The 12,504-nt window shown below is 36.9% G+C and overlaps 1 protein-coding gene across 1 annotated transcript in view; it reads right to left on the reverse strand.

Annotated features, from left to right (window-relative positions):
• Positions 1-12,504, reverse strand: part of LOC131065708 (protein PECTIC ARABINOGALACTAN SYNTHESIS-RELATED) — a 140,826-nt gene that overhangs the window by 31,448 nt on the left and 96,874 nt on the right. Inside the window, exon 4 of the mRNA XM_058000302.2 lies at positions 2,621-2,697. Coding sequence (XP_057856285.1) covers positions 2,621-2,697 — 77 coding nt within the window. The remainder of the gene's footprint in view (positions 1-2,620; positions 2,698-12,504) is intronic.

The following is a 12,504-nucleotide window of genomic DNA, read 5'->3' on the forward strand; positions in this document are numbered from 1 at the left end:
AATAATCAGAAAAAAATAATAATTTGCAAAAAATAAAAAAATACCTCTGATTTTTTTGTAAAAAACCCAGAAAAATATTGACGATTTTTTTCCCAAAAAAAATAGGAGCAGAAACCCTAGGTCGGATGTACAAAATAAACAGCGCCCAGAAGACACCAAAATTCCCGACGTCCACAGAATTAGCAGAAATTGCTGACTGTTTTTAAATTCCAAGGCAAATTCACTGACACAAAATTCGAGGCATGAAAAACGAGGCACCCAGAAAAATATTAGACCAACCCAAAAAAGCTCTCGAAAAACCCACCAAGAATCTGAAATCAAAATGCAAATCCGACGGCTCAAAAATCGAGGCACAGAAAACGATGCACCCATAAAAATCCAACGATGATCCAGTTGAGGTATCGAAAAACCCACCAAGAATCTGCAACCAAAATAAAATTTCGACTTGAACTAAAGGGTCAAAACCCTAGTCGAAAATATCAGAAACCCTAGGAAAATTTTCAATCTGTAAAAAAAAAATGAGCTACTGCCCAGCACAAAGAAATTCGTCCACAAACCAGAAACCCTCGAAACCCTCAAAAAGCCTTCAAAAAAGCAAAATCGTTTTTGTATTAAAAAACAATAAAAAAAATTTGGAAAATATTCCAGAAAGGAGGCCATGAATTTTTATTAAAAAATTTGCCAAACTTTAAAGAATCCCATCAACCCACTCTGATACCATGAAAAATAAATTGAATGAATGATTCAATAATCAGATGATTACATTGAACGATTTACATACGTATATATAGAGGTTACAAGACAATGTTCTATAATTAGAACATAACGTTAAAGCAAAAGATTAAAGAGCTAAACGCTAAATTAAGCTTAAAAGTTAATTAACTAAAACGAAAAAGCTAAATGCTAAATAAAGCTTAAAAGCTAAATGACCATTAAACAAGGAACTAAATATAGGTGACTAAAATATAATTAAGTATTCTAATACCCTCATGAGATGATAAATAAGGATCTTGCTTTAGGTGATCAGACTGATTTTTGACCTCTTCCGAAGTTGAAAATAATTGGGGAGGAGAATCCATTTTGAGGTAACAAGTATCCTCTTTCTTGGATGGTAAGGTATGTTTGACTATTGTTCTCTAAGCATGTACCTTAAGATATTTTAGAAGACCCTCCTTCGAATATCTGTTTATTATGGGAAATAGACAACATGAGAGAACAGTTGGATGTTTATTGATCTTTTAAGCTTTAAATGGATGGGGGCAAAGCATTCAGATTCATGTGCCAGACATTTTCTCTCCAAGTTTCTAATTACAAAACATAATGAATTATTTTCTGCACCATTGAACTGGTTGCATTGCAGACTTTATAATTATTACTACTAGGATGCATTATGTGTGTGTATATACATACCAACGCAACCCTTTTGAAGATTTTTTTTGATAATTTGTTATATAACTATATAGTATTACTATATATACTGAATGTCAAAGAGTCTATCCATATATGTGCATCTCAGAGACAAATATCATCATTCCATTCCCAGATACTGTGTGTTGGATCATTAAATATCAACTACCATGAAACCCTAACATGTTTACAACTTGTGACACTCTGTCAGAGCAAGGTGCAGGATGTTGTTTTTTAAATACTTTGAGAATAAAAATCTTCCTCATTAGTCAGTGTTTCACAAAGACACATCCCCTTCCCTTTGGGTGCTATCCAGAACATTTCAGAGATGAAAAGGGGAGATCCCCCCCACCTCCCACAAGATTTTGTTTTCTGTAATATTTTCTCAAATCCCTGAGAAGTCAAAATAGGGGAATTTCCTTGTTTTAGGGATGCTGGGGGCAGGCGGAGTGTTCTTGGGGAGGTTTTAACCTTCCTGGGGTATCTAGGGATCTGGTATCTGCTATAGAGTTTCTGACCTAGGGAAGCACTTCAAACAATTGGATTCAGATCACTGACAATATAACAATCAGATTTCAACTTTTCAATATCGCATTCATATTTTAGTGTTTAACTAAAATTTTTGTTTTCAAGTTTCAATGGACATGTTCAAATGGCATAAATGTTATTGTTATTTGAATTTCAGCTCTTAAGAAGTTCTATGATATTTGATGGTTTAATTATACTATTGAAAAGCAAATAAAATGTGTTTTTGCAATGTTCTTGTTGTTTAAATATTTTTTCTTCCCCTACCATCCCAAACACTGGGAGAAAAATAGTTTTTAATCAGGAATAGCACACTAGTCTATTTCAATAACTGCCGAAGGTGCTAACTCCTCCACTTAACTGAGATATTAAATGCTACATAGTAATTCAAGATTCTGTTGCAGAAAGTTGTCTATTGTCTCTTGCTTATCGGCATGGGATATTTATACAGCAGTAATAGAACTAATTTGCAAACCAATTGAAAAACAGAAAAAATGTGGGACTCCCATTTTCATTGATAGTAACATGCTAGATATACAAATTATTTTAGAGAAACAAATGGAAATATTAATAAGCACCAATACTGCATCCTGCTCACTGGCTAAACAATATTCATCTGCCATAACAGACTGACAATCAAGAAAATAAATTACTCCACTTATTTTTGGTTTGTGAAATGAGATCTCACAGATATTCGTTGCTGATTGAGGCCTCCCTCGGCATGGATAAGTATGTATCCATTTGTTTCATTCTCCTGTAGTGGAGCTGTAAACCAAAAACATGATAAAAAATTTAAAAAAATCTCCTATATTAATAAAAGCATGAAAACATAGCAAAAAGAAAATTCAGTGCACTGAAACAACCATAGAAAATATGGTGTATACATAAAAAGAAAACATAGTGACAAAAAATTAATTCTGGTTCAACACTTGTCAGATATTTATAGCATATGCAATAGTGGGCCACATATCATTAGCCAATTCAACTGATGTTGTCAACTGGTTAAATTTAGAGCTTGTAGGAGGCCTCATACCCTTAATTAATTTTAAATTAACATACAAGGATTACCAAAAACAAATTTAATGGAACTACAGAGGAATGCAAGTATATGATGTGGGCGGTCCAATAGATTTTAGGTAGTCTGAGGGGAACAATGATTTTCTCACTGTAACCATGGTCTCATTCCCATATGCTCCTCAGCACCTTAAAGAAGCTATGGGACAACTGAAAGCAGAGGTTGAACTCATGAAAGTTGTCCACCCTATACTACAAAAACCAAGCCCATTCTTAAGTTTGCTTGAACCTAATTCTTACCCTAACAATAAAAAGTGAAATGGGATGAGATTAACTGGTAAGAGTATCAAGGATTTATTTGTAGGGACTAAAGTGTTGAAATTCAGTAAATAGTACATTCTGTTGATTGTAACTAGGCTTATAGGGGTTCGGATTGCCTTAAGGCAACATCCGAACCCCCCTTTAGGACCAGGTCCTATCCTAGGGTAACGTGACCCTTTCTCATTCACATTGCCACGCTATACAAAATACATGCCATTTAATTATTGGCGCCAAAACCAAGAAGGCCGACTTGCATTTCAAAGTGCAAAAGATACATATAAATAAATGACAAATTGTAAGTCATAATCAATCATCAAGTTAACACACAAAGGCGATTTAGCTCTGCTGTGCGAATTAAAGGAAGAGTGCGAACTATTTCAGATTGGTGCGAAATTGTCCAAGAGGACATAGTGATTTTTATGCAAGGCTTTGAAGCATTCAAGGGACAGATCTGATATGTGAAGATCAGATTCAAGCTAAGTATTGTACTTATATTTAGAAGAGAATATATAATCTGACCTGTGGGTCTTTCATGTTGGGTTTTTCCTCTTTGGAGGTTTTCCCAGGGTATGCTTGTTTGTCTACTGTTTTATTTCTGATTTATGTTGGCTTATTAAATGCTGCAAATCTGATTACAATCTAGGGCTTAATTAATCTAAGTTGATTTACTAAAATACTGCAAATCTGATTACAACCTAGGGCACAATCAATTATATAAGTCTGATTAATATACCTAGGGTTTAAAATTACATGGTATCAGAGCTATAGGTGTCATTAACTTCTGATTTTAGTAGGTCGATTGTTGCATATAGCTGTTGTTTGTGTTCAGATTAAAGATGTCAGGTTTGAAGGCTGAAGATAGGCTTGAGGGAGCCATTGACTTTGCTGCTTGGAAAGTTCGTATTCTGTTGATCCTTGAAGAAAATGACCTACTAAAATTTGTAGAAGAAGAAAGGCTGTCTCCTCCAGAAGATGCTGAAGAGCTGAAACTATTCAAGAAAGATTCCCTCGAGGCTAGAAGGATTATAATTGAGTCCGTCAAGAATCATCTTGTCACTATCATATCAAAGTTTACATCTGCCAGAGAAATGATCAAACACTTGGAAGGGATCTATGAAGTCAACAATCTCAGTAGGGCCCTTGCCCTAAGACAGCAACTTCTACACATAAAAATGAAAGAAGAAGACTCAATTATTGCCTACTTCATGAAGATCAATGAACTAAAGGACAAGCTAAGCACTCTTGATTACCAAATCTCAGATAAAGACCTTGTTATGATTGCATTAAATGGTCTACCAGATGAAAGGGAACCATTCATTCGCAGCATTGGTGGAAGAGCCGATCGTCCCAACTTTGAGCGTCTTCAATCTGATTGCATCGAAGAGGAATCTCGAATTGAGGTAAGAGGAAAACTCAAGAACTCTCTCAAAGATAATCATGTTCTCTTATCTAAATCTAGGAAAGGTGGTCATTGGAAGAAAGAAAAGAGAAGCAAAGATTTTAGATCCTCCTCCTATGATCCAAGGAAAAAGTCAAGAGATTCCTCTCACATTCGTTGCTTCAGATGTGATAAGTATGGTCACTATGCCAGAGATTGTCAGAATGACCCAAAGGAAAGGGAAGCTAATTTAAATGAAGTTGCCGAACAAAGTGAAGACTACCTTCTTATCTCTGCTCTTTCCAACAATGTTCCTACGGACAGCAATACGTGGATACTTGACAGTGGTGCCTCCAGACACATCTCAGGATTTCGTGAGCATCTCTCAGATCTGATTGAAAAAGACACCAATCTTCATGTAGTTATCGGTGATGATGCTCGATACTCGGTAAAAGGTTCTGGCTCTACCTCTTTAAAACTAGACTCTGGTATTTCCTTACAACTCTGTGATATTCTATTTGTACCTGGTATTAGAAGAAATCTTATTTCCATTTCGGCTTTAGAAGATAAGGGTTTGCAAATAGCATTTTTTGAAGGGAAAGTACTCGCTTGGTCTAAGAAAGCTAACTTCAAATCTGCTCGTATTATTGGAAATAGATGTGATAGTTTATATAAGCTTGCAGCTAATCCGATTCAAGCTCTCATTCATGAGACCCCTGAATCATGCGAGCTATGGCATAGAAGATTGAGTCATCTTCACTTTCAAGCTCTTCCCACTCTCGGTAAAATGGTCAAAGGTATGCCTAATCTCAGTTTATCTCATGATGATGCTTGTAAAGGTTGTGCAATGGGTAAGAATGTAAAGAATCCCTTTCATAAAAATGATAGTAGGGCTAAAGAAACGTTAGAGCTTATTCATTCAGATTTATGTGGTCCTATGTCAGTAGCATCTCCTAGCGGTTTCCTATACTATGTTATCTTCATAGATGATTTCTCTAGGAAAACATGGATCTACTTTCTTAAAACTAAAGAGTCTGAAGAAGTCCTAAACAGATTTAAAGAATTCAAAGCCTCAGTTGAAAATGCTACAGGAAATCGAATTAAATGTTTGAGGTCTGACAATGGAGGTGAATACACCTCAGGTAGCTTCTATGACTTTTGTGTTAAAGCAGGAATTAAGAGGGAGTTCTGTGTTCCCTACAACCCTCAACAAAATGGAGTTGCTGAAAGAAAGAACAGGACCATTGTTGAAGCTGCAAGAGCCATGATACATGATCAGGACTTGCAACCTTTTCTATGGGCAGAAGCATCCAAAACTGCAATTTATATTCAGAATAGATGTCCTCATCGAGTCCTAAAGGATGTGACACCTGAAGAAGCCTTTTCAGAAATCAGACCAGACATCAGTCACCTAAGGATATTCGGAAGCCCTGTGTATGTTCATGTACCTAAAAAAAACGAACCAAGCTGGATCCATCTGGAAAGAAAGGCATCCTAGTAGGATACAGCGAATCTTCCAAAGCCTTCAGGATCTACATTTCAGGTCAAAGGTATGTTGAGGTAAGTAGAGATGTAACTTTCGAAGAAGATATTGCTTTCAAAAGATCTAAAGGTTCATTAATCAACAATGATGATATGGTGATGGAAAAACAAGATTTAATTGTTGATGCTAACCCTGAGTTACAGGAGGAGTCTACTGATCTTCCAGATCAAGAAGTTCAGAATGACTCATCAGAACCCATGCTATCTACCGATATACCTCAGGATATTGTGGTTTGCAAGAAGAGACCACTTTGGGTCAGAAATACAATTCAAGATGCTAAAGGGTTTGCTGCTCCCAGAGGAACTTTCAGAAATAGCAAGAGTGTCCAAAATCACGCCAACTACATTTCTGTGATGTGCAATATAATTGAGTCTGGACCCCACAATATCGGAGAAGCTATGTCCCATCATGCTTGGAAATTAGCCATGGATGAAGAGTATGGGTCCATCATCAAAAATGATGTCTGGGACATTGTACCCAGACCCAAAGGTAAGTCTGTCGTTTCCTCTAAATGGTTGTTTAAAATTAAACATAATGCTGATGGTAGTATTGAAAAATATAAAGCTAGGTTTGTAGCTCGTGGTTTTTCTCAAAAAGAAGGAATAGATTATGAAGAAACATTTGCCCCTGTTGCTAGATATACCTCTATTAGGTCTATAATAGCTATTGCTGCAGCCAAAGGTTGGGAGCTGCATCAAATGGACGTTAAGACAGCCTTCCTTAATGGTGTCATTGAGGAAGAAGTCTATATTGAGCAACCAGAAGGTTATGTAATCCATAAAAGAGATTCTCATGTTTGCAAGTTGAAGAAAGCTTTATATGGGCTCAAACAGGCTCCTCACGCTTGGTATGAAAGAATTGATAAGTACTTACTAAGATTAGGGTTTTCCAAGAATGATGTTGATGCTAACATTTACTTGAAAATTTATAATGATGAGATGCTTATTTTAGTTTTGTATGTAGATGATTTATTTCTCACGGGTGAAAATAAATTAATCATAAGATGTAAAAAGGAATTAGCCTCAGAATTTGAAACGAAGGATTTAGGTCTAATGCACTACTTCCTAGGGTTAGAGGTATGGCAAAGAGCTAATGAAATCTTTCTAAGTCAGGGAAAATACACTATTGATATTTTGAAAAGACTTAGAATGATAGATTGTAAACCTATGCGTACTCCTATGGAATCTAACTTAAAGAAGTTAAGTGTTTATGCAGCTAACTCAGATTTTGCAGATCCTTCTGAGTACAGGCAGTTGATTGGCTCCCTGATGTACCCAATCAATACTAGGCCAGATATCTGTTATGTTGTGAATGCTCTCAGTCAGTTCATGAGCTCACCTAAACATGTTCACCTGGTTGCTGCCAAACACATTCTAAGATACCTACGTGGCACGATTGGTTATGGGCTGAAGTATTCACTTAATACCTCAATCCTCCTGAAAGGCTACTCAGATTCAGATTGGGCAGGAAGTGTCAAGGACAGGAAAAGCACTTCAAGCATCTGCTTCAACTTGGGCTCAGCAGTGATCTCCTGGGCATGCAGAAAGCAATCTTCGATAGCATTAAGCACTGCAGAAGCTGAGTACATTGCCGCATCTGTTGCATCCAGAGAAGCAGTGTGGCTTCGTAAGCTCCTTGTTGGATTATTTGGTCAAGTCAATGATCCTACCACCATTCATTGTGATAATCAAAGTTGTATAAAGATGTCAGTAAATCCTGTATTTCATGATCGGTCCAAACATGTGGAAACTCACTATCATTACATTCGGGATATGGTGCAGAGAGGCGCCATTCATCTAAAGTACATTAGCATAGATGAACAGATTGCTGACATCCTCACCAAACCTTCATCCAGAGTGAAGTTCGAGTACTTCAGAGATAGACTTGGTGTCGTGGAAAACGGAACCCTGATTGAGAGGGAGCTTCAATCTCGGTGACTATTGGTAGCACTTTGAATCATTCTTTGCTTATGTGCAAGAATGAACTACATCCAATCTATGCTTGTGTGCTAGATGGATAATTGTAATAATGTAAAGACCCACTGGTGTATTACACTTTCTATGCTTGTGTGCTAGAACCATCCTATGCTTGTGTGCTAGGTGGAAGATGTAATTCTATGCTTGTGTGCTAGATGGAACTTAAAGGTTCAGATTATATATTCTCCTCCTCCCTAGTTAAGAGGGAGTGTTGATTGTAACTAGGCTTATAGGGGTTCGGATTGCCTTAAGGCAACATCCGAACCCCCCTTTAGGACCGGGCACTATCCTAGGGTAACATGACCCTTTCTCATTCACATTGCCACGCTATACAAAATACATGCCATTTAATTATTGGCGCCAAAACCAAGAAGGCCGACTTGCATTTCAAAGTGCAAAAGATACATATAAATAAATGACAAATTGTAAGTCATAATCAATCATCAAGTTAACACACAAAGGCGATTTAGCTCTGTTGTGCGAATTAAAGGAAGAGTGCGAACTATTTCAGATTGGTGCGAAATTGTCCAAGAGGACATAGTGATTTTTATGCAAGGCTTTGAAGCATTCAAGGGACAGATCTGATATGTGAAGATCAGATTCAAGCTAAGTATTGTACTTATATTTAGAAGAGAATATATAATCTGACCTGTGGGTCTTTCATGTTGGGTTTTTCCTCTTTGGAGGTTTTCCCAGGGCATGCTTGTTTGTCTACTGTTTTATTTCTGATTTATGTTGGCTTATTAAATGCTGCAAATCTGATTACAATCTAGGGCTTAATTAATCTAAGTTGATTTACTAAAATACTGAGGAGGGGGGTAGGGGGGGCGGTGAATCACTATTGCAAATTTGAAAAACAACTAATAACTCTTGAAACAAACTGAAACAAAGACATAGAAATGCATGCAAAGCTTAGAAACAACAACACAGAATTTTTCTCATGGAAAACCCTTTCGGGTGAAAAACCATGGCATAAAGTTTCTTCTAATAGATAAAAGGGCACCAACCCTGAATACAAAATGAGCACAAACCCAATGAAAATGAGACACCAATCTCAATTCAGCTAATATATTTTTTGGCAGAGGCTCCAACCTCTGTGAGAGCACCAACTCTCCTACACTGAGAATTACATCAACTAACCAGATTCCAACCAGCACTCAGGAAGATGAGCATCAACTTTTGAACATATCTCTAATTCAACAATAGCACTCAACCTTCCAATAATTCACCCCAAAATTCTAAGACACAGCCTAGCCAAATCAAAAGGATTTCCTGAGTTTGAATTTTTAATATTCCCACCTCAATAATACAGTAAAAAATGAAAGCATATATCAATCTTCCTTTTTAGAACAAGGAAATCGCACCCACTGAAAAACAACGCTCCTTCATACAAAACTTTACTTCCAAAAATTTAATCTCTGTTGGCCGCAATACACCAGAAAGACTGAGTTAACCTGCCACCTACAGGAAGACTCAAATGCAAACCACAATCACTACAGCCACACGTCCTTTCTTACTTCAACAAATATACAGTTTTCACATGTCGTATATATGAAGACTCAAGACGTTCAGTGAAAACAATGAAGACAGCTCTCAGAATAGTAGTCGAAAGTACCAAGATACATAGGTCTTTTACCACACTAGAAATCAAGCTACCACTCGTCCTGTGTATTTCTCAAACAGAAAAATCTTCTCTATTCAAATGCCACCCAAGCCTCACACAAAAACGAACTATCTTCTTTAATACCTCCAACACATCCGATACAACCTTAGAATGCTACTCTCAAATTTCTAAATTCAATTCCACTTCCACCATACAACACACCACACTCCCGTCACTTTCCTTAAGCCCGATAAGAAGGCATAGCTTAGAAATGCAAGGTAACGGAAGCTGCTAAAAAGGCAAGGCGATATCATTCACAGCGGTTTTTTTAAAAACAAAAAGTCCACACCAACTTCCACGAAGGTATATCTGCACAACACCGGAATAATCCTTTTTAATCTTCTTCTTCAACACAAACCGAAGCAACCAACATCATTACCATCTCCTGGAAAAAATCATTAAGAAGCCCCACTTCATGATTTTTAGCGCAAAACTTCCACTTGAAAAAACAGCAGCTCACCGTTAAGTGCCCAAATATTTATAAAAAAAAACACACGATGCATAGTGACATAGGGGCCATGATTTGAAAAAAAAAAAAGAAAGAGAAAAAATCGTCCTGCACACTCAGCAGTATTACTCCACATAGCGAGAAACTCAGCTTGAAAAAGTAACAGCAGTATTAATTTCATTCCTAATACGAACTCACGATTTTCCAAAAATAACCAATATGTCCTGAACTAATATACAAAGTATTCGCCACAATAAATAAACCACTTAGGATATGCGATACATGGTCAAGACTAAATCCTTTTGAAAGGTCAAGGCTGACATGGCAATAAGCAGCTGACAAAGGTGACAAGTAGACAACCACACTGCCAATGCAAACACACACCCAACTGAAGTAGGCAAGCAACTAGGTGAAGCTGAGAGCCAAGCAAGCAGCTCAAGCATCTCAAGCAGGTCAAGCACCTAAAGCAGGTCAAACAGCTCAAGCACATCAAGCACATCAAGCAGCTCAATCAAAATTGAGAAGATCTAATGAATAAATAGCAACTCAAAGGCATTTCAAACTCAATCCAGTAATACTTTGAGTAAACCTCTTGCTTGAGAAAAACCAAATGACATCAACGCCAAAATGTCCAACACAGCTCACTGGGTGTGGCTTTCCCAATGGATGAGACCAAGTGCAAGTCCTTCGTGACTTCAAAGGAAGAGATGACCCTCAGTATCGAACTCTGAAACCTGCAGCTGTTTTCTCATTAAATCTAAAAAGAAAAATACACAAAGACTAGCTCAAAACAGATATTTTATTAAAGCACTCACACCCCTGCCTTTCTTTTATAGATGAAGGAGGCTAGAAACTCAGAGTGCCCTACTCTGCATGAGTCAAACTGCCTAAAAACTGGAAGTTAACTAGCTTAAGCAATTTAGTGGAAAATAAATGTGTAGCTAAGGATGGTGCCTATAAACTGACAATGAAAACTGCTAAATACATTAAAACAAAAAGCAAAATACAAGATCAGAGATGAACTTGACTAGGGTTGAAGGAAGTTGGGGCTGCAAAGTTTGGTTTTTATGTTTGTGTTGAACTAATGTTTGAGAGTTTGAATTGCCTACCAACACTAGCAAAGCCATGCAAAATTTTGAGAAGGAAATGATCATGCAAGAGTTATAAATTTACAGTCCCTTGTTTCTCTTGCACTGCCTTCTTAATGGTACAGTTGCATGTATTTTTAGGTAAAGCATTAAAAGTGAAACTCATTCCGTGGCTCTGGATTTTGGTGGTTTTCGCATTCATCTTGAAGGTTCTGGTTTTGCATTGGTTGTTAGAGGTTTTGGAAAGTATTTTTGATCTTTTGGGTTGTTGGTTTTGCACTGTATTATTAGAGATATTGCCACTAATTATTGTCTTTCATGAGAAGAGATAGTTGCTAAAGGTCGGTGGTCTCGGGCTTCAATAAACAGGGATTTGGAAGCTTTTGTGCTACAGGTTTTCCTGAATCATTATTTCTTCTTTGCTTAGTTTACGTATTATGAAAGGGTTCTGTGTTAGTTTAAGAATTTGGCTATCTTGCTTTTCTTGTTGAGAAGCCTTCACTGGTTCAAAAGGATTGCTTCATGAGTGGAAAAAACTAGAGTTTTATTTTCTTGGATTAATCTTTGTGTAACGGACTAGGTTTATGGCTAGGAATGAACTCTTTTGTGAGTAAACTTCTTAAGAAACCTATAATGCTTCTGTTGTTTTCTTTTATTACTGAGAGATGCAAACTGGTTAGTACTTACGATCATTATGTCCTAACGTTCTATTGTTAGGACACTTATGTCCTAATCCTCTATTATTATTATTCACATCATATTAATCATTGTTTAGTTATTTAGTTAATATTATATTGTGAGGATTATTTCACATGCATCACGTGAAATTGTAATGGTGCAATTGAGTTCATATTACGTATGTGGAATTATCCCACGTGTTGTACATTGTAAGTCACTTCTTGTGATGATTTTATATTGATGTTGTAACAAACAGAAGAGCATCTTGGAATCATCTTTTCTATTGGAATTTTGCTCTTAGGGATGTTGCCCACTCAAAGAGGCTTTCAATACTTGTTCCAGCTTCATGAATTAAGCATATGTGCAATTACAATCCAGGTGTTGTGTTCCTTTTTGCATGTCATTGCTTATGTTTGATAATATTTGGCAAGAAAATTCCTATCAAGCTCAACTCTGTCTCAAG

This window comes from Cryptomeria japonica, chromosome 7 (genome assembly GCF_030272615.1).
Source record: "Cryptomeria japonica chromosome 7, Sugi_1.0, whole genome shotgun sequence".
Lineage (NCBI taxonomy): Eukaryota > Viridiplantae > Streptophyta > Pinopsida > Cupressales > Cupressaceae > Cryptomeria > Cryptomeria japonica.